At 45.0% G+C, this 25674-nt stretch overlaps 3 protein-coding genes across 14 annotated transcripts in view; 1 reads left to right on the top strand and 2 right to left on the bottom strand.

Moving 5' to 3' along the window:
* Positions 1-8398, bottom strand: part of alg5 (ALG5 dolichyl-phosphate beta-glucosyltransferase) — an 18904-nt gene extending 10506 nt beyond the window's left edge. The window contains exons 1-10 of one of the 2 annotated variants that reach the window (XM_052520362.1): positions 8068-8398; positions 7618-7786; positions 6527-6573; positions 4068-4136; positions 3605-3635; positions 3490-3561; positions 3252-3364; positions 3018-3120; positions 2736-2847; positions 2517-2663 (exon numbers count right to left, since the gene is read on the bottom strand). In XM_052520362.1, the coding sequence (XP_052376322.1) occupies positions 2633-2663; positions 2736-2847; positions 3018-3120; positions 3252-3364; positions 3490-3561; positions 3605-3635; positions 4068-4136; positions 6527-6573; positions 7618-7786; positions 8068-8130 (810 nt within the window). In that variant the 5' untranslated portion in view covers positions 8131-8398 and the 3' untranslated portion in view covers positions 2517-2632. Of the gene's footprint in view, positions 1-1887; positions 2002-2499; positions 2664-2735; positions 2848-3017; positions 3121-3251; positions 3365-3489; positions 3562-3604; positions 3636-4067; positions 4137-6526; positions 6574-7617; positions 7787-8067 lie in introns of those variants that run through there. The other variant, XM_052520361.1, reaches the window with a different exon arrangement.
* A 221-nt stretch (positions 8399-8619) lies between these two features.
* On the top strand, positions 8620-22881 carry exosc8 (exosome component 8). The gene is made up of 11 exons (XM_052520364.1): positions 8620-8708; positions 8999-9035; positions 9380-9443; positions 9765-9838; positions 9932-9977; positions 11699-11804; positions 12568-12613; positions 12909-13005; positions 13577-13697; positions 15467-15573; positions 22667-22881. Exons 1-11 carry the CDS (start codon positions 8692-8694, stop codon positions 22783-22785), a joined length of 834 nt encoding a protein of 277 aa, XP_052376324.1. The 5' UTR covers positions 8620-8691; the 3' UTR covers positions 22786-22881.
* supt20 (SPT20 homolog, SAGA complex component) overlaps positions 22783-25674 on the bottom strand; it is a 44494-nt gene continuing 41602 nt past the window's right edge. For 7 of the 11 annotated variants that reach the window (XM_052520350.1, XM_052520349.1, XM_052520348.1 and 4 more), the window contains one exon: positions 22783-24776. In XM_052520350.1, the coding sequence (XP_052376310.1) occupies positions 24642-24776 (135 nt within the window). In that variant the 3' untranslated portion in view covers positions 22783-24641. The remainder of the gene's footprint in view (positions 24777-25674) is intronic. The other 4 variants (XM_052520357.1, XM_052520358.1, XM_052520354.1 and 1 more) reach the window with 1 other exon arrangement.

Genomic DNA, 25674 nt, shown 5'->3' with positions numbered 1-25674 from the left:
ACACACAAATCTAAAAGTAAAATTATAAAATTAAGAAATATATAAAGATTAGATTGAGCAATGTCAGAGTAGCAATGACTAAAATACAGTAGAATAGAATATAGCATATACATCCTCAAAGCGGGCGAAGAAGGTGTTTAGCTTGTCCGGGAGTAAGACGTCAGTGTCCGTGACGTGGCTGGTTTTCCTTTGTAATCTGCGATTGAAGTCAATAGACCAGAGCAAGCTTCCGCTTCAGTCAGCCAGATTCAGCTAGCCAGCTTCCGCTTCAGTTAGCCAGCTTCAGCTAGCCAGCTTCCGCTTCAGTTAGCTGGCATCCGCTTCAGTTAGCCAGATTCAGCTAGCCAGCTTCCGCTTCAGTTAGCCAGCTTCAGCTAGCCAGCTTCAACTAGCCAGCTTCCGCTTCAGTTAGCCAGCATCCACTTCAGTTAGCCATTCGAGCTCAGGCTTCATCCGTACTACGACAGTAGATATTGCTTGCTACGTCTGCCATTAATTCTAGCAGACTTGGAACTGAACGTGCATGTCACACATGGCTAGTTGAACGCCAAACTCTTTATTGAGACAATGCCGAAACATCAATCCACGGACGTGTCATTAGCCACAGTTTCATTTGTGCCAACAAAAAAAAAAAAGTTATCTTGCAAATTCAGCAGGCTATTACTTATCGTTAATGCAGTCTTCGGTGTGTATTTCAATGCACCTCCTATCTGTGGAGCAGCTTGTTGCGTTGTGGCCATAGAGCCATAGACACTGGCTGTTAAACTGAACACTAACAATGGCTGCAGGTCTTGACTTGAACTGGAACTACCATTCTATGAATTATATGTCTATGGTTGGCTCCCGGCTCTATGGTTGGCTCCCGGCTCTATGGTTGGCTCCCGGCTCTATGGTTGGCTCCCGGCTCTATGGTTGGCTCCCGGCTCTATGGTTGGCTCCCGGCTGTCAGTTTGCCCGTTGCAAATTTCAAAATACAATCTCGTTGTAAAACGTAGTTGGGAAAGCAGATGCTGTCCTTAGTAAAATGTGATAGTTACTTTTTAATTATTTGACCCATTTTTTTCTCCCCAATTTCAAACTTGTCTCATCGCTGCAACTCCCCAACAGGGTCGGGAGTCAAAGGTCAAGTCACACTGCCTCTGAAACCCGCCAAACCAGGCTTCCTAACACCACACTTAACCCGGAAACCACTCGCATCAATGTCTCGGGAGGAAACCTGCAGGCTCCCTCAACCCACCACACAGAGTCGCTAGAGCGCGGTGAGCTAAGTAAAGCCCCCCCCACCCCCGGCCAAACTCTCCCCAAACCCGGACGATGCTCAGCCAATTGTACACCGCCCTATGGGACTCCCAATCACGGCCAGTTGTCATACAGCCTGGGATCGAACCCGGGTCTGTAGCGACGCCTCTAGCACCGAGATGCCTTAGATGGTTACACCACTCAGGAGACCACGTGATTGGCATTTTAACATTACAATTTCTTTACACATAAAAAACATTTGATGAATAAAACATGTGAATCAGTCATCTTGAAGGGGACGATGATAATATCTCTGTGAGAGGGAGGGAATCGGATTTCATTGGTCCTCAACTTGTGGCTCAGACACTTCATTCAGGAAAAACGGAGTTAGCCCTGAGTCAGTCAGCACCCAGAGCAGGTTCATTCTGAAGGACTCGTTGCCATAGAAACATCCCTGGCTAAAAGATGAGCCACTTTCATGGTACAGGGTTATCCTGAGTTGAACTCAGTTGACCAAAGCTAACTGGCAATCTTGTCAAACCTGATTGGTAGAACAGGACTCTGGTCAAAACAGAAACATTATATAGCCTAGTCAGGGAAATGACATTGATATTCTAGACAACATAAAGCTAGAATCATAACACCCACTGGTTTGATGTTTACGTCATGAAGGCCGGCCTCCACCTTCTCCACGTCTGCAAACTTAGTGGCTCCGTCCGCGTCCGCCATCAATATCAGCTTCCCTCTGGAACTCAGAGTACCCTGACACACACACACACACACACAGACACGCGCACACACACACGCAGACACGCACACACACACACACGCAGACACGCACACACGCACACGCACACACACACGCACACACACACACAGACACGCGCACACACACGCAGGCACACACACAGGCACACACAGGCACACACGCAGGCACACACACACACACGCACACACACACACACATAATTCTAAGTTGAATGTGACAGTTGTGGTGAATGGCGTTCTGTTGTCAAAGGCAGCGTTCTGTCCAGTACGGAGTTACTAGATAATAACCTTATTTTAAAATGTGGCAGTGAGCAGAGATATAGAATTAAATATATGTATATTGTGTATCTCTAAATTTACAAGCAGAGCTCTCACCATCGTGTGTGTGCGTGCGTGCGTGCGTGTGTCTCACCATCGTGTGTGTGCGTGCGTGTGTGTGTGTGCGTGCGTGTGCGTGCGTGTGACCATCGTGTGCGTGTGTGCGTGTCTCACCATCCTGACGGCCCCTCCTTTCCCTCTGTTTTTCACCAGGGTCAGGACTCTGACTTTGTCTGCGCCATACTTTCTGGTGTACCGCAAGGCAACCTGGGAAGACAGGACCAATACGTACACTTGACTATTTTACCTATACATGTCCTGGTGTACCGCAAGGCAACCTGGGAAGGACAACGCCAATATGTACACTTGACTATTTTACCTATACATGTCCTGGTGTACCGCAAGGCAACCTGGGAAGACAGGACCAATACGTACACTTGACTATTTTACCTATACATGTCCTGGTGTACCGCAAGGCAACCTGGGAAGGACAACGCCAATATGTACACTTGACTATTTTACCTGGGAAGACATACATGACTATTTTACCTATACATGTCCTGGTGTACCGCAAGGCAACCTGGGAAGGACAACGCCAATATGTACACTTGACTATTTTACCTATACATGTCCTGGTGTACCGCAAGGCAACCTGGGAAGACAGGACCAATATGTACACTTGACTATTTTACCTATACATGTCCTGGTGTACCGCAAGGCAACCTGGGAAGGACAACGCCAATATGTACACTTGACTATTTTACCTATACATGTCCTGGTGTACCGCAAGGCAACCTGGGAAGGAACGCCAATATGTACACTTGACTATTTTACCATACATGTCCTGGTGTACACCTGGGAAGACAGGACCAATACGTACACTTGACTATTTTACCTATACATGTCCTGGTGTACCGCAAGGCAACCTGGGAAGGACAACGCCAATATGTACACTTGACTATTTTACCTATACATGTCCTGGTGTACCGCAAGGCAACCTGGGAAGGACAACGCCAATATGTACACTTGACTATTTTACCTATACATGTCCTGGTGTACCCAAGGCAACCTGGGAAGACAGGACCACTTGACTATTTTACCTATACATGTCCTGGTGGGCAACCTGGGAAGGACAACGCCAATATGTACACTTGACTATTTTACCTATACATGTCCTGGTGTACCGCAAGGCAACCTGGGAAGGACAACGCCAATATGTACACTTGACTATTTTACCTATACATGTCCTGTACACCTTACGTACACTTGACTATTTTACCTATACATGTCCTGGTGTACCGCAAGGCAACCTGGGAAGGACAACGCCAATATGTACACTTGACTATTTTACCTATACATGTCCTGGTGTACCGCAAGGCAACCTGGGAAGGACAACGCCAATATGTACACTTGACTATTTTACCTATACATGTCCTGGTGTACCGCAAGGCAACCTGGGAAGGACAACGCCAATATGTACACTTGACTATTTTACCTATACATGTCCTGGTGTACCGCAAGGCAACCTGGGAAGACAGGACCAATACGTACACTTGACTATTTTACCTATACATGTCCTGGTGTACCGCAAGGCACCCTGGGAGGACAACACGTTAAAAACTATTACCTCGAAAACAGGGTCCGATTCTACCATTTTATATGGAGGAACAATATTTCTGAAAGACAAATGGCTGTCAACAACAACAACAACAAGTGTTTATAACAGATCGTCACGGTGGTACCTCTGTTGTTTGGTCACTGCTGCCGTCGTCCACCACAATGACCTCATAGGTAAACAACGGCTGCTGTTTCTGTAGGGAGAGAGAGATTTCCTATTACACTGTGACAAATACTCAGACCTAAGAGAATATTTATTTCCCAAAGTTAAAATTCAATACAAAGAATTTGAAGGAAAAAAAATCTAATATTTATTAGGTGAAAAGCCAAAATGTGCAGTTTCGGCAGCCAAATATGTGTCCTCCTGCCACAACCTGAGGGACACAACCTGAGGGACACAACCTGAGGGACACAACCTGAGGGACAGCCAGTGAAAAGTGCAAAGTAATGTCCATAATATTACCCATCTTTTTTTGTTTCGTCTTTCATACCAGGTCACGTGTCTTCTCAGTCATGTTGACACTGGTCTACTACCAGGTCACGTGTCTTCTCAGTCATGTTGACACTGGTCTACTACCAGGTCACGTGTCTTCTCAGTCATGTTGACACTGGTCTACTACCAGGTCACGTGTCTTCTCAGTCATGTTGACACTGGTCTACTACCAGGTCACGTGTCTTCTCAGTCATGTTGACACTGGTCTACTACCAGGTCACGTGTCTTCTCAGTCATGTTGACACTGGTCTACTACCAGGTCACGTGTCTTCTCAGTCATGTTGACACTGGTCTACTACCAGGTCACGTGTCTTCTCAGTCATGTTGACACTGGTCTACTACCAGGTCACGTGTCTTCTCAGTCATGTTGACACTGGTCTACTACCAGGTCACGTGTCTTCTCAGTCATGTTGACACTGGTCTACTACCAGGTCACGTGTCTTCTCAGTCATGTTGACACTGGTCTACTACCAGGTCACGTGTCTTCTCAGTCATGTTGACACTGGTCTACTACCAGGTCACGTGTCTTCTCAGTCATGTTGACACTGGTCTACTACCAGGTCACGTGTCTTCTCAGTCATGTTGACACTGGTCTACTACCAGGTCACGTGTCTTCTCAGTCATGTTGACACTGGTCTACTACCAGGTCACGTGTCTTCTCAGTCATGTTGACACTGGTCTACTACCCAGTCTTCTCAGTCACTGGTCTACTACCAGGTCACGTGTCTTCTCAGTCATGTTGACACTGGTCTACTACCAGGTCACGTGTCTTCTCAGTCATGTTGACACTGGTCTACTACCAGGTCACGTGTCTTCTCAGTCATGTTGACACTGGTCTACTACCAGGTCACGTGTCTTCTCAGTCATGTTGACACTGGTCTACTACCAGGTCACGTGTCTTCTCAGTCATGTTGACACTGGTCTACTACCAGGTCACGTGTCTTCTCAGTCATGTTGACACTGGTCTACTACCAGGTCACGTGTCTTCTCAGTCATGTTGACACTGGTCTACTACCAGGTCACGTGTCTTCTCAGTCATGTTGACACTGGTCTACTACCAGGTCACGTGTCTTCTCAGTCATGTTGACACTGGTCTACTACCAGGTCAGGTGTCTTCTCAGTCATGTTGACACTGGTCTACTACCAGGTCACGTGTCTTCTCAGTCATGTTGACACTGGTCTACTACCAGGTCACGTGTCTTCTCAGTCATGTTGACACTGGTCTACTACCAGGTCACGTGTCTTCTCAGTCATGTTGACACTGGTCTACTACCAGGTCACGTGTCTTCTCAGTCATGTTGACACTGGTATACTACCATTGCTTTAATGTATTGTTGTTCTCATTAATATTGTTGTTAATGGTAATCCCATGTCCACTACTACTATTATTATTATTGCTGTTGGTCCCAACATTTTTAGTTATATATTTTGACAATGTAAATAATAAGGAACTTGCCATGTCAATAAAGTCAATTTAATTGAGAGAGAGAGAGAGAGAGAGAGACAAGAGAGAGAGAAAATGAGAAAACAATAATTTGATATTCTTTTTCTAATATATTCTTTGTTTTGATCGTATCAATATTTATTATTTTAGTCACATTTAAATATAATCTGGCGCTGGATTATTTTAGTCGGTTAACATCAAGTATTTCAGAGAGTGTTTGCAGTCTGCAATTTCACAAAGGAAAACCATTGAAACTTTAACTAAAAAGAGGGCATGGGTCAACCACCAACACATTAATTGTAAATCATTACTGCCATCTGGTGGCTACTTTGAACAATGACGGAATAATGATTTTCATCGCTGGTTGTTCACTTCACAATGTGAACAGTTTAGAGCCGTAACTCATTATTTAATTCATCACCTAAAAAGGCTGTGTTTACATAGGCAGCCAAATTCTAATATTTTTTCCACTAATTGTTTTTTTTCACCAATCACACCAGATCTTTTTTTTTTTTACCAGAGATCGTTTTCTGAGCTGATCTGATTGGTCAAAAGACTAATTAGGAACAAAATCCTGCACACACTGTCCCTCCATGATCATATGTTGCTTCTTACTTTCATTCCTAACAGTGGGAGTGGCCACTCACCTGTCTGTTCTCCAGGTATCCCATAGCTTCCTCCATCATCACAGGCACTGCAACGGCAAAAACACATAACAGGTCACACATATGTAGTCTACGGCTGCGTTTACACAGGCAGCCCAATTCTGATATTTGGCTCAATTGAAATAGCTGATCTGAATGGTCAAAATACTAATTATTAGTGTTTTATTATCAGTATTGGGCTGCCTGTGTGAACGCAGTCTATCCCAGGTATAAATAGGGCAAAAAATCCTCGAAGCCAAGATTGACGCTAGTCACTAGCTGCAAGGCAATGAAAGCTGTTGTTACAATCTGTTGTTACAATCTGTCTATATGATCCTACCGTCTCATCCACCTTTAATACCAGAGAGCGTTCTGTCTATCTGTCTGCCCTCCCACTTCTAGCCCCTCGTTGTGAGCAGGGACTACCAGAGAGCTTTCTGTCTATCTGTCTGCCCACAATCTGTTGTTACAATCTGTTGTTACCAGAGAGCGTTCTGTCTATCTGTCTGCCCATCCACTTCTAGCCCCTCGTTGTGAGCAGGCACTACCAGAGAGCTTTCTGTCTATCTGTCTGCCCATCCACTTCTAGCCCCTCGTTGTGAGCAGGCACTACCAGAGAACTTTCTGTCTATCTGTCTGCCCTCCCACTTCTAGCCCCTCGTTGTGAGCAGGCACTACCAGAGAGCTTTCTGTCTATCTGTCTGCCCATCCACTTCTAGCCCCTCGTTGTGAGCAGGCACTACCAGAGAGCTTTCTGTCTATCTGTCTGCCCATCCACTTCTAGCCCCTCGTTGTGAGCAGGCACTACCAGAGAGCTTTCTGTCTATCAGTCTGCCCACCCACTTCTAGCCCCTCGTTGTGAGCAGGCACTACCAGAGAGCTTTCTGTCTGCCCATCCACTTCTAGCCCCTCGTGGTGAGCAGGCACTACCAGAGAGCTTTCTGTCTATCAGTCTGCCCACCCACTTCTAGCCCCTCGTGGTGAGCAGGCACTACCAGAGAGCTTTCTGTCTGCCCACCCACTTCTAGCCCCTCGTGGTGAGCAGGCACTACCAGAGAGCTTTCTGTCTATCTGTCTGCCCGTCTGTGACTCACTTCGTAGCTCCTCATTATAGGCAGGCACTATTACAGACAGCTCCAGGGAGCTGGGGTCATGAAGGCTGGGGAAGGGCTCCTTCTCTCCAGTCGCGGTCGGGAACAACGTCTCCTTCGCATGGCGTTTCAGGTCCACCATCCCGGCAGTCAGGTGGGCTACCAGCAGCACCTGTCAAATAGAATCACAACAGAGTTAAGAATCAGGTTCTAGATTGTTCTGACTGTCCGTTTTGGTTCCGTTGATTCTATATTCTTGTCAATATGTAAACAAAGACATTTAGGCATATAACATAGTATTCAAAGCTATGATTGATTGATTAATTGATTGATTGATTGGATGCACACAGAAGTGCCCTCTCACTCATTCTGACAGCTCAGTAAACCTGAACAAGACTTTGACATACACAACATTACCTGTTAGACAAATACTGTAGCAAGTGTACCACTCACCACGATCAAAGCAGCCACTGCCAATCCGACCAGACAGTGAATTATTTCACATAGACAATCCATTCTCCCATTCCCTGTAGCATAGACAAACACCTGCAGTAAGGAGACAGTGGCTCGCTACTACCGTGGCTAGTTAGCCTGCTAAATGACTTAACTGTACTGTTCCGTGGCGAATATCTCTGACAAACACTCTTCGGAGAAGGAGAGATACACTATCATAGCCGTAATACTTCCAGTATTGTATCGGGCGGATCAGTTTGAACTTAACTTCCAGTCACAGGGAAACACCTAGGCGGAAGTAACTCCGTGCAGAAAACCACATCATCATATAGATGCAAGCGGGACCTCAGCGATTGACATCGAATGAAACTCTGACCCCTGCTGTCTTGGAGGGTGAACGTGTGCAACGCTTATTCTTTGCCTTCTAAACCTTTTTATTTGACAATATTTATTTATTTATTTATTTATTATATAAAAAAAAAATACAAGATGAATTCAAGGCTTAAATGTGCAAGTTGATCTGGTTTCGCGATAACTTTGCGATACAATGAACCGAAACGGATTTGTGGGCTTCCGTTCTGACGTCAGAACATCAGACGAGCCCACGTGGTTAATAAAAACGCCATGGCGGCTGGATTCAAGTAAGTGTACATTTTACATTCATCAAATAACCTATATGAACTGTCTGAGATTCTTACACGTCTCCGAAATGATAAGACTACCCACGGATCAGAGGCTTGTTCGACACGCAGGCTAATCGTGTAGTTGGGCTATTCAGTAGTCTCCAACACAGATCAGATGCTCTCTGGCTCCACAGACCATACAGGCTACTGACACAACGAACGTTAGTTAGCAAAGTTGTTCGCCATCTAACGTCAATTAGCTAGTCAGTTATTCTAAGTTAACCAACTAGTTGAATTTGTGTCCCCAGAACTGCTGAGCCCTTGGAATACCACCGGAGTTTTCTGGTTAGTAGCGCTGTCTTACACCACAGGAGGTTGGTGGTGCCTTAATTGGGGAGGACGGGCTCGTGGTAAAGGCTGGAGTGGAATTGTATCAAAAACATCAAACACGTGGTTTGATACCATTCCATTTTCTCGTTCCAACCATTATTATGAGCCGTCCTCCCCTCAGCAGCATCCTCTGTCTTACACATTACTTTGAACCTTTTGTAAATGTTAGGTTAGTTATGTGGACTTGACACTGACTGCTAGGATGTGATTCCCTGAACAAACCATGATGGTAATGGTGAACTGTTAGAATATGATTCCCTGAACAAACCATGATGGTAATGGTGAACTGTTCTCTGCAGAAAGAGAACTGCCGTCCTGATGGAAGGGAGCTGGGTGAATTCAGAACCACGACATTGAATATAGGTGAGAACAACTGAACTGTGATCAGTTTAACCCCCCCATATGTCTCTCTCTCTCCCACGTCGTCGTCCCCCACGTCTCTCTCTCATATCCTCTTCCATCTCCCCCATGTCTCTCTCTCTCTCCCCCCACGTCTCTCTCTCTCTCTCCCCCATGTCTCTCTCTCATATCCTCTTCCATCTCCCCCATCTCTCTCTCTCCCTCGTGTCTCACTCATCCTCTTCCATCTCCCCATGTCTCTCTCTCTCCCCCATTCTCTTCCATCTCCCCCATGTGTGAGAGACACATCCCTCTCCCTCATCCTCTTCATCTCTCTCTCTCCAGGTTCTATATCCACAGCAGACGGCTCAGCCCTGGTGAAGATTGGAAACACCACGGTCATGTGTGGCATCAAAGGGGTGAATAGTAACCTGTCCTCAAGTAAAGAACTAAAGCAGAACCTTAGTGACCCGAACAACCCAACTCATTCCCGTTGTATATTTGATCCACAGGAACTGACCAGCCCAGCAGTAGATGCACCTAATAAAGGCTACATTGGTAAGTGGAAGAACTAATAGGTGGACGAGTTACCTTCTGGGATCTGTATACTAGTTCTACAAAGATGGAGAGCAAGATGGAGAGTTGCCCAGTCAAAACTTTACATTCCCTTCTGGCTCCCCAATGGTGGAACATACTCCGTATATAGGATTTGTGTGTGTCATATATCACCACCTTTTGTGAGACACCTGAATACTGTATATATATATTTGGGTGTGTATATATATATTTGTGTGTGTATATATACCGTTATATATGTGTGTGTGTATATATACCGTATAAAAGATTTATATTTGTGTGTGTTCCACTATATTTGTCATAAGTGTGAATATACCGTATATTTGTGTGTGTGTGTATAATAGCGTATATAAATGACTTAAATGTAATGTAAAATGTGTGTGTGTGTATATATCCTGTTCCATGTGTGTGTCTGTGTATATATCCCCGTATATATATTTGTGTGTGTCCATCTCCCCATGTATATTTGTGTGTGTGTATATACCGTATATATCTTTGTGTGTGTGTATATACGTATACATATTTCTGTGTGTATATATCCTATATATATTTCTCCAGGTTATATATACCGTATATATATTTGTGTGTGATATATACCGTAATATATTTGGTGTGTGTATATATCAATAGGTGGTGAATATATACCTGTATATATGTGTGTGTGAATATACCGTAGAATATTTGTGTGTGTATATATACCGTATATATATGTGTGTGTATATATACCGTATATAATGTGTGTGTGTATATATACCGTATATATGTGTGTGTGTATATATAAAGGCTATATTTGTGTGTGTAAGAACCGTATATATGTGTGTGTGTATATATACCGTATATTATGGGATCTGTATATAGTTCTACAAAGATGGAGAGCAAGATATACCGTATGTATAGTTGTTATTTCATACAACTTTACATTCCCGTAGTATATATTTGTGTGTGTATATATACCGTATGTATATTTGTGTGTGTGTATATATACCGTATGTATATTTGTGTGTGTATATATACCGTATATATATTTGTGTGTGTATATATACCGTATATATATTTGTGTGTGTATATATACCGTGTATATATTTGTGTGTGTATATATACCGTGTATATATTTGTGTGTATATATACCGTATATATATTTGTGTGTATATATACCGTATATATATTTGTGTGTATATATATCGTATATATATATTTTTGTGTGTATATATACCGTATATATATATTTTTGTGTGTATATATACCGTATATATATTTGTGTGTGTATATATACCGTATATATATTTGTGTGTGTATATACCGTATATATATATTTGTGTGTGTGTATATACCGTATATATATATTTGTGTGTGTATATATACCGTATATATATATTTGTGTGTGTATATATACCGTATATATATATTTGTGTGTGTATATGTACCGTATATATATTTGTGTGTGTATATATACCGTATATATATATTTGTGTGTGTATATATACCGTATATATATATTTGTGTGTGTATATGTACCGTATATATATTTGTGTGTGTATATATACCGTATATATATTTGTGTGTGTATATGTACCGTATATATATTTGTGTGTGTATATGTACCGTATATATATTTGTGTGTGTATATGTACCGTATATATATTTGTGTGTGTATATATACTGTATGTATACGCCTCTGTGTATTTGACCTCTCTCTCTCTCAGTACCCAATGTAGACCTGCCTCCTCTGTGTTCGTCTCGGTTCCGTCCTGGACCTCCAGGAGAACAGGCTCAGGCCGCCAGCCAGTTCATCGCTGATGTCATAGAGAGGTAACTCTGTGTTTAAAGGGTCCAGGGCAGTTAAAAAAAAAAACATGATTTTCCTGTTGTATTATATACACTGAGTGTACAAAACATTAAGAACGCCTTCCTAATATTGAGTTGCACTCTCCCCTTGTTAGCCGTCAGAACAGCCTCAATTCATCAGGACATGAAACTCTACAAGGTGTTGAAAGCGTTCCACAGGGATGCTGGCCCATGTTGACTCCAATGCTTCCCACAGTTGTGTCAAGTTGGCTGGATGTCCTTTGGGTGGTGGACCGTTCTTGATACACACAGGAAACTGTCGAGCGTGAAAACCCCAGCAGCTTTGCCGTTCTTGACACAAACCAGTGCGCCTGGCACCTACTACCGTACCCCGTTCAAAGGCACTTAAATATTGTCTTGCCCCGTTCACCCTCTGAATGGCACACGTACACAATCCATGTCTCAACTGTCTCTAGGCTTAAAAATCCTTATTTAACCTGTTTCCTCCCCATCGTCTACAGTGACTGAAGTGGATTTAACAAGTGACATCAATAAAGGGTCATAGCTTTCACCTGGTCAGTCTATGTCATGGAAAGAGCAGGTGTTCCTAATGTTTTGTACACTCGGTGTACATCTCCATACTATGAGGTTGGAATAATACTGTGAACATGATGATGATGATGCCCTTTTTAGCGTAACAGCTATTTGACGAGCCTCAAATGGTTACTGGCATGTTCAAATGTCGTGTATTTCCGTGGATGTTTGTAAACATTATTTTGCCTTGCAGCTCTGCCGTCGTCCAGAAAGAGGACTTGTGCATTGTGAAAGGAAAGGTAGTTCCGTTAAACTTCACCGTGTGACACACTGAGAGGACTGGTACACACTGTGTTTTACTATCACAGCTTAATACATGTCGTCTACCGGGGTTGGGGATCAATTCCATTGCAATTCGGGAAAGTAAACCACATTCCTCGTGTTCCTCGTTGAAAAGCGTTGTAAGACCATTTGAATTTCACTGTACTCAGATTGATTGGGAATTGAACCTGACCTCAACCACCTCAGATTGCCCGTTTTACTGATCTCTAGTTTTCAGCTGTGATTCTGATACTTGGCTCTGCTGTTCTCTAGCTGTGTTGGGTCCTGTACTGTGACATCATGTGTCTGGACTATGACGGCAACTTGTTGGACGCCTGTCTCATCGCCCTGCTGGCAGCTCTACAGAACGGTGAGACCTGGGGTCTATTCATTAGTCCGATTGCGTTGCAAAACATTTTTAAACACATTTTTAAACACAAAAGGTTTTGCTACAACAACAAAAACAAGCATTTCCTTTAGAGTTTGTAACAGACAAAATGTTTTGACGTTTTGTGACTAATGAATACACCCCTGCTGACTTTTTCACTGTGCTCATGTAGTGTACATGACTGTGGCTCAGGATTTCTGGTGCTAACCCCCCAAAAAAAGTGTCAGGAGGAATTTCCTCTTGGTCTGGAGGTCAAGACGCTGGTTTCTCTCCCTGTGGGAGACCTCCGGGTTCAGATCCTGCCTGTGACACTGTCACTTCCTGTCTGAGTTGAAAAAAATATAATCTTTTTTTGAGTGATGAGATTGGCTCAACATTTACCAGTAACCAGCTACTGTTGTAATCGTATTGACCTCATGGCTGTATGTAACTTTCTTAGTATGACCTTAGGGTAAAAATAGCAATTCCTGATTTTGAAAAAATCTCTTATTTTTAGAAACCGTCTGCCGTTTTGCTATAATATATAATGCCCTTGTCGCCTGGTTTCACACAGCGCGTCTCCCAGAGGTGACAGTCAACAAAGAGACCGAGGTTCCCGAGGTGACCCTGGAGAACAGGAGAGGTCTGAACATCCACAAACACCCTGTAGGGGCCTCTTTCATTGTGTTTGATGAGTAAGTGTCTTTCATTCACCATCACCCAGGACCATTTCCTGATTTTAGTTCACACCCAGAGAGGAGATTTAAGCTTCATTTTAAACTATGTGAATTATAATTCTTTACTGTGGACATATTGTGACGTGAGTTATCATTAGATGTGTATTATATCAGTGGTCACCAACATTTTCTGAGTCCAGATCACTTTCACAGCCGAGATCTGCCTCTCCAATTAGATTTTTCACGACTTAAAAAAGGACGTTAAGCTAATACAGTTTGCAGTAGGTCTGATGCATTATCACATATTGGCTATATGCCTGGCCTAATACATTATCACATCATATTGGCTATATGCCTGACCTAATACATTATCACATCATATTGGCTATATGCCTGTCCTAATACATTATCACATCATATTGGCTATATGCCTGTCCTAATACATTATCACATCATATTGGCTATATGCCTGGCCTAATACATTATCACATCATATTGGCTATATGCCTGTCCTAATACATTTATCACAGGCCTAATACATTATCACATCATATTGGCTATATGCCTGACCTAATACATTATCACATCATATTGGCTATATGCCTAATACATTATCACATCCTATATGTCCTAATACATTATCACAGCATATTGGCTATATGCCTGACCTAATACATTATCACATCATATTGGCTATATGTCCTAATACATTATCACATCATATTGGCTATATGCCTCCTAATACATTATCACATCATATTGGCTATATGCCTGCCTAATACATTATCACATCCTATATGCCTCCTAATACATTATCACATCATATTGGCTATATGCCTGGCCTAATACATTATCACATCATATTGGCTATATGCCTGTCCTAATACATTATCACATCATATTGGCTATATGCCTGGCCTAATACATTATCACATCATATTGGCTATATGCCTGGCCTAATACATTATCACATCATATTGGCTATATGCCTGTCCTAATACATTATCACATCATATTGGCTATATGCCTGGCCTAATACATTATCACATCATATTGGCTATATGCCTGGCCTAATACATTATCACATCATATTGGCTATATGCCTGGCCTAATACATTATCACATCATATTGGCTATATGCCTGGCCTAATACATTATCACATCATATTGGCTATATGCCTGACCTAATACATTATCACATATTGGCTATATGCCTGGCCTGATGCATTATCACAGCATATTGGCTATATGCCTGGCCTGATGCATTATCACAGCATATTATATGCCTGTCCTCGTACACCGAAGTCGGATTTCGGAGATATCCGAGTTCCTAGTTGTTTTGAACACTGCATTAGTCTCAGCTGAGGGAAGGGGAGAGTAGCAGAGAGTCTGTCTCAATGGTACCTGCCTTCTCTCTCCTTCCTTTCCTCTGGTGAGACTGACCAGAGAGAGGGGACAAGGTCTTCCACCTGATGGCGAAACTCAAGTCACACCGTATCTACCTCAGGCACAAATTCATGTTGTTCCGATGACCAGAGAAAGTGAAATATTCCTCAATATTAAAATCAACACAACGAGAAGCTAATAATAACAAAACCGCAGGGCTTCCGATTAAAGTGTAGCTACCGCCAACGGCTCAGCACAAAGACAAAAAAAAAGAAACACAAGTCATTATCTGAGTCTTTTCTGCAGAAATGTTTGGTGATCGACTAGGAATGCCTTGGAAGATCGACTGGTTGGTGACCACTGTGTTACATGGTTCTTACAGTGTTGTCTGTCCTGTGTAGCTCTATAATGATTGTCGACCCCACCGCTGAGGAAGAGAGCCTGTCTACAGCCACAATCACAGTGGTAACAGACGAGGAAGAGCGACTCTGTGCCCTCCACAAGCCAGGTTAGAGAGCCACACTGTCTGGTCCCCTAACCTTACCACACTGTCTGGTCCCCTAACCTTACCACACTGTCTGGTCCCCTAACCTTACCACACTGTCTGGTCCCCTAACCTTACCACACTGTCTGGTCCCCTAACCTTACCACACTGTCTGGTCCCCTAACCTTACCACACTGTCTGGTCCCCTAACCTTACCACACTGTTTGGTCCCCTAACCTTACCACACTGTCTGGTCCCCTAACCTTACCACACTGTCTGGTCCCCTAACCTTACCACACTGTCTGGTCCCCTAACCTTACCACACTGTCTGGTCCCCTAACCTTACCACACTGTCTGGTCCCCTAACCTTACCACACTGTCTGGTCCCCTAACCTTACCACACTGTTTGGTCCCCTAACCTTACCACACTGTCTGGTCCCCTAACCTTACCACACTGTTTGGTCCCCTAACCTTACCACACTGTCTGGTCCCCTAACCTTACCACACTGTCTGGTCCCCTAACCTTACCACACTGTCTGGTCCCCTAACCTTACCACACTGTCTGGTCCCCTAACCTTACCACACTGTCTGGTCCCCTAACCTTACCACACTGTCTGGTCCCCTAACCTTACCACACTGTCTGGTCCCCTAACCTTACCACACTGTCTGGTCCCCTAACCTTACCAGTCACTGTCTGGTCCCCTAACCTTACCACACTGTCTGGTCCCCTAACCCACTCCTATAGTCACTGTCTGGTCCCCTAACCTTACCACACTGTCTGGTCCCCTAACCCACTCCTATAGTCACTGTCTGGTCCCCTAACCTTACCACACTGTCTGGTCCCCTAACCCACTCCTAAAGTCACTGCCCAAATTAACCCGCCTGTCAATCTCTAGCTCCTTCCCTAGTCCTCACTGCTCAGTAGTAAATCCGCCACTACCCAGATCCAAATCATCGGCGACGTCATCCCCACAGCGACCGCATGTACATATCCCAACCAGAAGCCATGGATTACAGGCAACATCCACACTGAGCTAAAGGCTAGAGCTGCCGCTTTCAAGGAGAGGGATAACTCGTCCCGATGCTCATTGAAAATACAGCCCTCGGGAACAACAGGCAAAGCATCAATACAGGACTAAGATTGAATCCAACTACACTGTCTCTGACACTCGTTGGATGTGGCAGGGCTTGCAAACTATTACGGCCCAATGTCCTCTATGCTCGCTTCGAGGCAAACAACACTGAAACATGCGTGACGGCACCAGCTGTTCTAGACGACTATATGATCACGCTCTCCGTAGCCAATGTGAGTAAGACTTTTAAACAGGTCAACATCCTCAGACCGATTACCAGGACGTGTACTCGGAGCATGCGTGACCAACTGGCAAGTGTCTTCACTGACATTTTCAACCTCTCCCTGACCGAGTCTAATCCCTGTGCCCAAGAACACCAAGGTATCCCGACTAAATGGGAAAAGGGAAGGTGGGATACCTAGTCAGTTGTCCAACAATGTATTGAACTGAAATGTGTCTTCTGCATTGAACTCTCTGAATCAGAGAGGTGTGGAGGGGCTGCAATAATCAACATTCACATCTTCAATGCCCGGGGAACAGTGGGTTAACTGCCTTGTTCAGGGGAACAGTGAGTTAACTGCCTTGTTCAGGGGCAGAAGGACAGATTTGTACCTTGTCAGCTCTGGGATTTGATCCAACAACTTTTCGGTTACTGGCCCAACGCTCTAACCACTAGGCTACCTGCTGGTTACTGGCCCAACGCTCTAACCAAATGACTACAGACCCGTAGCACTCACATTTGTAGCTATGAAATTCTTTGAAAGGCTGGTAATGGCTCACAACACCATCATCCCAGAAACCCTCGACCCAATCCAATACGCATACCGCCCCAACAGATCCACAGATGATACAATCTCTATTGCACTCAACACTGCCCTTTCCCACCTGGACTAAAGGAACACCTACGTGAGAATGCTATTCATTGACTACAGCTCAGCGTTCAACACCATAGAGCCCTCAAAGCTCATCAATATGCTAAGGACCCGGGGACTAAACACCTCCCTCTGCAACTGGATCCTGGACTTACTGAAGGGCCACCCCCAGGTGATGAGGGTAGGTAACAACACGTCTGCCACGCTGATCCTCAACACTGGGGTCCCTCAGGGGTGTGTGCTTGGTCCCCTCCTGTACTCTCTGTTCACCCACGATTTGTGTGGCCAAGTACACTGCAACATGAAGTTTGCAGACGACACAAGGGTGGTAGGCCTGATCACCGACAACGATGAGACCGCCTGTAGAGGGGAGGTCAGAGAACTGGCAGTGTGGTGCCAGGACAACAACCTCTCCCTCAAAGTGAGCAAGACAAAGGAGCTGATCGTTGACTTCAGGAAAAGACGGGCCGAACAGGCCCCCATTAACATTGACGGGGCTGTAGTGGAGCAGGTTAAGAGCTTCAAGTTCCTTGGTGTCCACATCACCAACAAACACACCAAGACAGTCGCGAAGAGGGCACTACAACGCCTATTCTCCCTCAGGAAAAGATTTGTCACGGGTCCCCAGATCCTCAGTTCTACAGCTGCACCATCGAGAGCATCCTGACTAGTTGCATCACAGCCTGGTATGGCAACTGCTCGGCATCAAACCGCAAACCGCTACAGAGGGTAGTGTGTACAGTATATCACTGGGGCCAAGCTTCCTGACATGCAGGACCTCTATACCAGGAAGGCCCTAAAAATGGTCAGATTCCAGCCACCCAAGTCAGAGTATTCTCTCTGCTACCGCACAGCAAGCCGTACCGGAGAGCCAAGTCTAGGACCAAAAGGCTCTTTAACAGCTTCTACCCTCAAGCCATTAGACTGCTGAACAGCTTCTACCACCAAGCCATTAGACTGCTGAACAGCTTCTACCCCCAAGCCATTAGACTGCTGAACAACTTCTACCCCCAAGCCATTAGACTGCTGAACAGCTTCTACCCCCAAGCCATTAGACTGCTGAACAGCTTCTACCCCCAAGCCATTAGACTGCTGAACAGCTTCTACCCCCAAGCCATTAGACTGCTGAACAGCTTCTACCCCAAGCCATTAGACTGCTGAACAGCTTCTAACCCCAAGCCATTAGACTGCTGAACAGCTTCTACCCCCAAGCCATTAGACTGCTGAACAGCTTCTACCCCCAAGCCATTAGACTGCTGAACAGCTTCTACCCCCAAGCCATTAGACTGCTGAACAGCTTCTACCCCCAAGCCATTAGACTGCTGAACAGCTTCTACCCCCAAGCCATTAGACTGCTGAACAGCTTCTACCCCCAAGCCATTAGACTTCTGAACAGCTTCTACCCCCAAGCCATTAGACTGCTGAACAGCTTCTACCCCCAAGCCATTAGACTGCTGAACAGCTTCTACCCCCAAGCCATTAGACTGCTGAACAGCTTCTACCCCCAAGCCATTAGACTGCTGAACAGCTTCTACAAGCCATTAGACTGCTGAACAGCTTCTACCCCCAAGCCATTAGACTGCTGAACAGCTTCTACCCCCAAGCCATCAGACTGCTGAACAGCTTCTACCCCCAAGCCATCAGACTGCTGAACAGCTTCTACCCCCAAGCCATCAGACTGCTGAACAGCTTCTACCCCCAAGCCATTAGACTGCTGAACAGCTTCTACCCCCAAGCCATTAGACTGCTGAACAGTTTCTACCCCCAAGCCATTAGACTGCTGAACAGCTTCTAACCCCAAGCCATCAGACTGCTGAACAGCTTCTACCCCCAAGCCATCAGACTGCTGAACAGCTTCTACAAGCCATTAGACTGCTGAACAGCTTCTACCCCCAAGCCATTAGACTGCTGAACAGCTTCTACCCCCAAGCCATTAGACTGCTGAACAGCTTCTACCCCCAAGCCATTAGACTGCTGAACAGCTTCTACCCCCAAGCCATTAGACTGCTGAACAGCTTCTACCCCCAAGCCATTAGACTGCTGAACAGCTTCTACCCCCAAGCCATCAGACTGCTGAACAGCTTCTACCCCCAAGCCATCAGACTGCTGAACAGCTTCTACCCCCAAGCCATTAGACTGCTGAACAGCTTCTACCCCCAAGCCATTAGACTGCTGAACAGCTTCTACCCCCAAGCCATCAGACTGCTGAACAGCTTCTACCCCCAAGCCATCAGACTGCTGAACAGCTTCTACCCCCAAGCCATCAGACTGCTGAACAGCTTCTACCCCAAGCCATCAGCCTGCTGAACAGCTTCTACCCCCAAGCCATCAGCCTGCTGAACAGCTTCTACCCCCAAGCCATCAGCCTGCTGAACAGCTTCTACCCCCAAGCCATCAGCCTGCTGAACAGCTTCTACCCCCAAGCCATCAGCCTGCTGAACAGCTTCTACCCCCAAGCCATTAGACTGCTGAACAGCTTCTACCCCCAAGCCATTAGACTGCTGAACAGCTTCTACCCCCAAGCCATTAGACTGCTGAACAGCTTCTACCCCCAAGCCATTAGACTGCTGAACAGCTTCTACCCCAAAGCCATCAGACTGCTGAACAGCTTCTACCCCAAGCCATTAGACTGCTGAACAGCTTCTACCCCCAAGCCATCAGACTGCTGAACAGCTTCTACCCCCAAGCCATCAGACTGCTGAACAGCTTCTACCCCCAGCCATCAGACTGCTGAACAGCTTCTACCCCCAAGCCATCAGACTGCTGAACAGCTTCTACCCCCAAGCCATTAGACTGCTGAACAGCTTCTACCCCCAAGCCATTAGACTGCTGAACAGCTTCTACCCCAAGCCATTAGACTGCTGAACAGCTTCTACCCCCAAGCCATTAGACTGCTGAACAGCTTCTACCCCCAAGCCATTAGACTGCTGAACAGCTTCTACCCCCAAGCCATTAGACTGCTGAACAGCTTCTACCCCAAGCCATCAGACTGCTGAACAGCTTCTACCCCAAGCCATTAGACTGCTGAACAGCTTCTACCCCCCCATCAGACTGCCATACCCCCAAGCCATCAGACTGCTGAACAGCTTCTACCCCCAAGCCATCAGACTGCTGAACAGCTTCTACCCCAAGCCATCAGACTGCTGAACAGCTTCTACCCCCAAGCCATCAGACTGCTGAACAGCTTCTACCCCCAAGCCATCAGACTGCTGAACAGCTTCTACCCCCAAGTCATTAGACTGCTGAACAGCTTCTACCCCCAAGCCATCAGACTGCTGAACAGCTTCTACCCCCAAGCCATTAGACTGCTGAACAGCTTCTACCCCCAAGCCATTAGACTGCTGAACAGCTTCTACCCCAAGCCATCAGACTGCTGAACAGCTTCTACCCCCAAGCCATCAGACTGCTGAACAGCTTCTACCCCCAAGCCATTAGACTGCTGAACAGCTTCTACCCCCAAGCCATTAGACTGCTGAACAGCTTCTACCCCCAAGCCATTAGACTGCTGAAGCTTCTACCCCCAAGCCATTAGACTGCTGAACAGCTTCTACCCCCAAGCCATTAGACTGCTGAACAGTTGATGAAATGGTGACCCAGACTATTTTCATGAACCCAGTGTGTTTTCTCTTTGTATGCTCCTGCTACATCTATGCACAGTCACTTGAATAACCCGACCTACATGTACAGTGGGGCAAAACAAGTATTTAGTCAGCCACCAATTGTGCAAGTTATCCCACTTAAGATGATGAGGCTATACTTATTTTCCACCATAATTTGCAAATAAATTCATAAAAAATCCTACAACTAAATTTTTTCTGGATTTTTTTTCCTCATTTTGTCTGTCATAGTTGAAGTGTACCTATTGATGAAAAATACAGGCCTCATCTTTTTAAGTGGGATAACTTGCACAATTGGTGGCTGACTAAATACTTTTTAAACAAGTTATACTCTGTTCGCAATAAGTGTTTGATTTGACTACTCATCTCTGTACCCCACATATACAATTACAGTATATGTTAGTGTAACGGATGTGAAACGGCTAGCTTAGTTAGCGTTTCAATCGGTGACGTCACTCGCTCTGAGACCTTGAAGTAGTGGTTCCCCTTTGCTCTGCAAGGGCCGCGGCATTTGTGGAGCGATGGGTAACGATGCTTCGTGGGTGACTGTTGTTGTGTGCAGAGGGTCCCTGGTTCGCGCCCGGGTATGGGCGAGGGGACGGTCTAGAGTTATACTGTTACATTAGGTCCCTCTGTCAAAGTGAATTTCAACCACAAAGACCAGGGACGTTTTCCAATGCCTCACAAAGGGCACCTATTGGTAGATGGATAAAAAAAAAAAGCAGACATTGAATATCCCTTTGAACACGAAGTTATAATTACACTTTGGATGGTGTATCAATGCTCCCAGTCAACACAAAGATACAGGTGACCTTTCTAACTCAGTTGCTGAGGTCAAACTGAGGAAGAATAAAAAATATTCTGCAACAACGAACTAAAGTAAAACTGCGGCAATACTAACCATTATGTTTGGGGCTAATCAAACACGTCACTGAGTACCACTTCATATTTTCAAGCATGGTGGTGGCTGCATCATGTTATGGGTCTGCTTGTCATCGACAAGGACTAAGGGGTTTGTTAGCTCTTTAATAAAACAAAAACCTAAAGGAAAACCTGGTTGTCTGCTTTCCAACAGACACTGGGAGAGAAATTCACCTTTCAGCAGGACGAATAACCTTAAACACAATATCAAATATACTCTGGAGTTTCTCACTAAGACATTGAATGTTCCCGAGTGGCCTAGTTAACAGTTTTGAATTAAAATCAGGCTTAAATCCATTTCAAGAGTTGAAAATGGCTGTCTAGTAATGACAAACAACCAACAGAGTTTTATGAAAATATTGTACAATCCAGGTGTGCGGAGTTCTTAAGACACTTACCCAGAAAGACCTACAGCTGTAATCACTGCCAAAAGGTGATTCTAACATGTATTGACACTATCATTGTGTGTAGCTGGGTGAGGAAAGAAATTACTTTCATCCATTTTGAATTCTAGGCTGTAAACAACAATGTGGAACAAGTCAAGGGGTGTGAATACTTTCTGATCTCTTTAGAAGTTCTCACGGGGTCACCTGTTGTCTGAACACTCTCCTTTGTTTCTCTTCTTCTTCTCCAGGTGGTACGTCATTATCAGGTGAGAAGCTTCAGGATTGTATCAGCCGAGCCACGACGAGACACAGGGAGGTCCGCAAACTCATCGACAAAGTCACACAGAGCGACAAGACACCGAAATAAACACACACACGTTTATTTTTCTCTAAAAGTTGTATTTTCCTGTCAATATATATTTTCTTTATCACAACAAACTGCTGATAAAGACCATTTAAAACATTCTGCCTCAGTGTCCCAGAAATGTCTCACACAAATATACACTTGTTCTTGACTGCCCAGCCCCCCCCCCCCTCCTCACACTAGTACAAGAAAATGCCGTATGAAAAACGAACTCAGCAATTGCATGCTGGGAAAACAAGTTCTCTGTGTTCGGCGTCATGATCATCTTCCCGCAGAGAGAGCTATTCTGTGACCGTAAAATGGCACACTATTTACTACATAGTGCACTAGTTTTAACCAGAGCCTGATCAACAGTAGTACACTATGAAGGGAATAGTGACCCATTTTCAGATGCACCCAAAGCCATGGAGAATCAGGCACGGTCGTTGACGAGGAGTCTTCTGAGTTAGGCTCTGTTTGAGTCGCCGCAGGGGGACAACAGGACAGCCGTCGGGGGGAGGAAACTCCTCCCACTAACAAAAGAACGCATAATTTCCTAACACACTTCAAAAAACGGTTATTTTAAAAACGGTGGGGGTTCTGTTTCTAAAAAAACAGTTCTATGGTCGTCGGGACAACCTGATTCGGGCTCACACCAACCAAAAGCATTATTGATTACACTTTACTCTACACCCATAACCTCTCAATACGGTCAACACTTATGACCCATGTATTTACCCCGGTTGTGACATTGTGTTATTTTATGGCCGGCGAAAACCCCTGCAAAAGTGTCAAAACCCACACTAACTCAAATCAGTTTTTCCCCCAGGCAAAGTTCCTTAAAAAAAACAACCTTTAAATCCTTTAAGTTTTTGTTCCATCATGTAGAAAATACACTTTATGACCGTCATAATCAGATAGTCCTTTCGTCAGTCACAAAGAGGGTGTCTTGTCCTGCATTCATCCCAGTCATCAACAATAGAGCATTGGACTAGGTGCATGTCTGACATCAATTACAATTAATATGGTACATTTAAAAAAAAAAAAAAATGTACTGTTGACACGTAGGTTACGGTGCATTAGAATGTTTTGCCTTGTGTGGTAGGTTTTGACACTTAGGTAGGTGTCACAACAGCCATATAACGCAATACCTGTCACAACCGGTCTAAATATGTGTGTTATGAGATGGTTATGACCGTGTTATGGTGCTGGGTGAGAAAGCGTTATCCATTATTACATCATACATTTCATCTTCTCTCCGCTACAATAGAACAAGTATTTTTGCCTGTAGTCTCCACAGTGAGGGTGTTGGGAGGCAACCGAGTCTCCACAGTGAGGGAGTTGGGAGGCAACCGAGTCTCCACAGTGAGGGAGTTGGGAGGCAAGAGGATCTCCACAGTGAGGGAGTTGGGAGGCAACCGAGTCTCCACAGTGAGGGAGTTGGGAGGCAAGAGGATCTCCACAGTGAGGGAGTTGGGAGGCAACCGAGTCTCCACAGTGAGGGAGTTGGGAGGCAAGAGGATCTCCACAGTGAGGGAGTTGGGAGGCAACAGTGCCTCCGCAGTGAGGGAGTTGGGAGGCAGAGTCTCCACAGTGAGGGAGTTGGGAGGCAAGAGGATCTCCACAGTGAGGGAGTTGGGAGGCAAGAGGATCTCCACAGTGAGGGAGTTGGGAGGCAACAGTGCCTCCGCAGTGAGGGAGTTGGGAGGCAGAGTCTCCACAGTGAGGGAGGAGAGTGCAGTTTGGATCATTCATGTCTTCATGAAGGGGAAGGGGTTGGTTTTCTCTCCATGATTTGGGGAGGTGCCATGGCATTGCTCACCAGATGGCTGGGGGTCATTTTATGAGTGTGTGTGTGTAGGGTGTCGTCATCTTCATGATTAGGGGTGAGGCTGCGGTGTGCTCCTCTTCCTCTTACTTCTTGGTTGGCTGGCGGTATGTAGCCGTGGCGACACCCCCGGAGGCCCCGCCCCCCTCATAGCCATTTGCTGCTGCATTTGGTGCAAGAATTGCAACTGATGGAGAGAGAGAGAGAGAGAGAGCGAGAGAGAGACAGCGAGAGAGAGAGAGAGAGAGAAAGAGGGATGGAGATAACAGGTCAGTTCAATGGCACTCTGGGTAACCCTTTACTTGGACCTTCTGTCATAACAGCAGACTGGCACCCAGATTAGCATCACATGAAGCCATAACTGTATCAGATTAGTATCACGTGAAGCTATAACAGTATCAGATTAGCATCACGTGACGCTATATCAGTATCAGATTAGTATCACGTGAAGCCATAACTGTATCAGATTAGCATCACGTGACGCTATATCAGTATCAGATTAGCATCACGTGACGCTATAACTGTATCAGATTAGCATCACGTGAAGCCATAACTATCAGATTAGCATCACGTGCAGCAATAACTATCAGATTAGCATCACGTGAAGCCATAACTATCAGATTAGCATCACGTGCAGCAATAACTATCAGATTAGCATCACGTGAAGCCATAACTATCAGATTAGCATCACGTGAAGCCATAACTATCAGATTAGCATCACGTGACGCCATAACTATCAGATTAGATCACGTGAAGCCATAACTGTATCAGATTAGTATCACGTGAAGCTATAACTGTATCAGATTAGTATCACGTGAAGCTATAACTGTATCAGATTAGTATCACGTGAAGCTATAACTGTATCAGATTAGTATCACGTGACGCCATAACTATCAGATTAGTATCACGTGAAGCTATAACTGTATCAGATTAGTATCACGTGAAGCTATAACTGTATCAGATTAGTATCACGTGAAGCTATAACTGTATCAGATTAGTATCACGTGAAGCTATAACAGTATCAGATTAGCATCAGGTGAAGCTATAACTGTATCAGATTAGTATCACGTGAAGCCATAACTGTA

This window comes from Oncorhynchus keta, chromosome 6 (genome assembly GCF_023373465.1).
Source record: "Oncorhynchus keta strain PuntledgeMale-10-30-2019 chromosome 6, Oket_V2, whole genome shotgun sequence".
Classification (NCBI taxonomy): domain Eukaryota; kingdom Metazoa; phylum Chordata; class Actinopteri; order Salmoniformes; family Salmonidae; genus Oncorhynchus; species Oncorhynchus keta.
The sequence above is the reverse complement of the archived record's forward strand: the minus strand, read 5'-3'. Positions and strand labels throughout refer to the sequence as shown.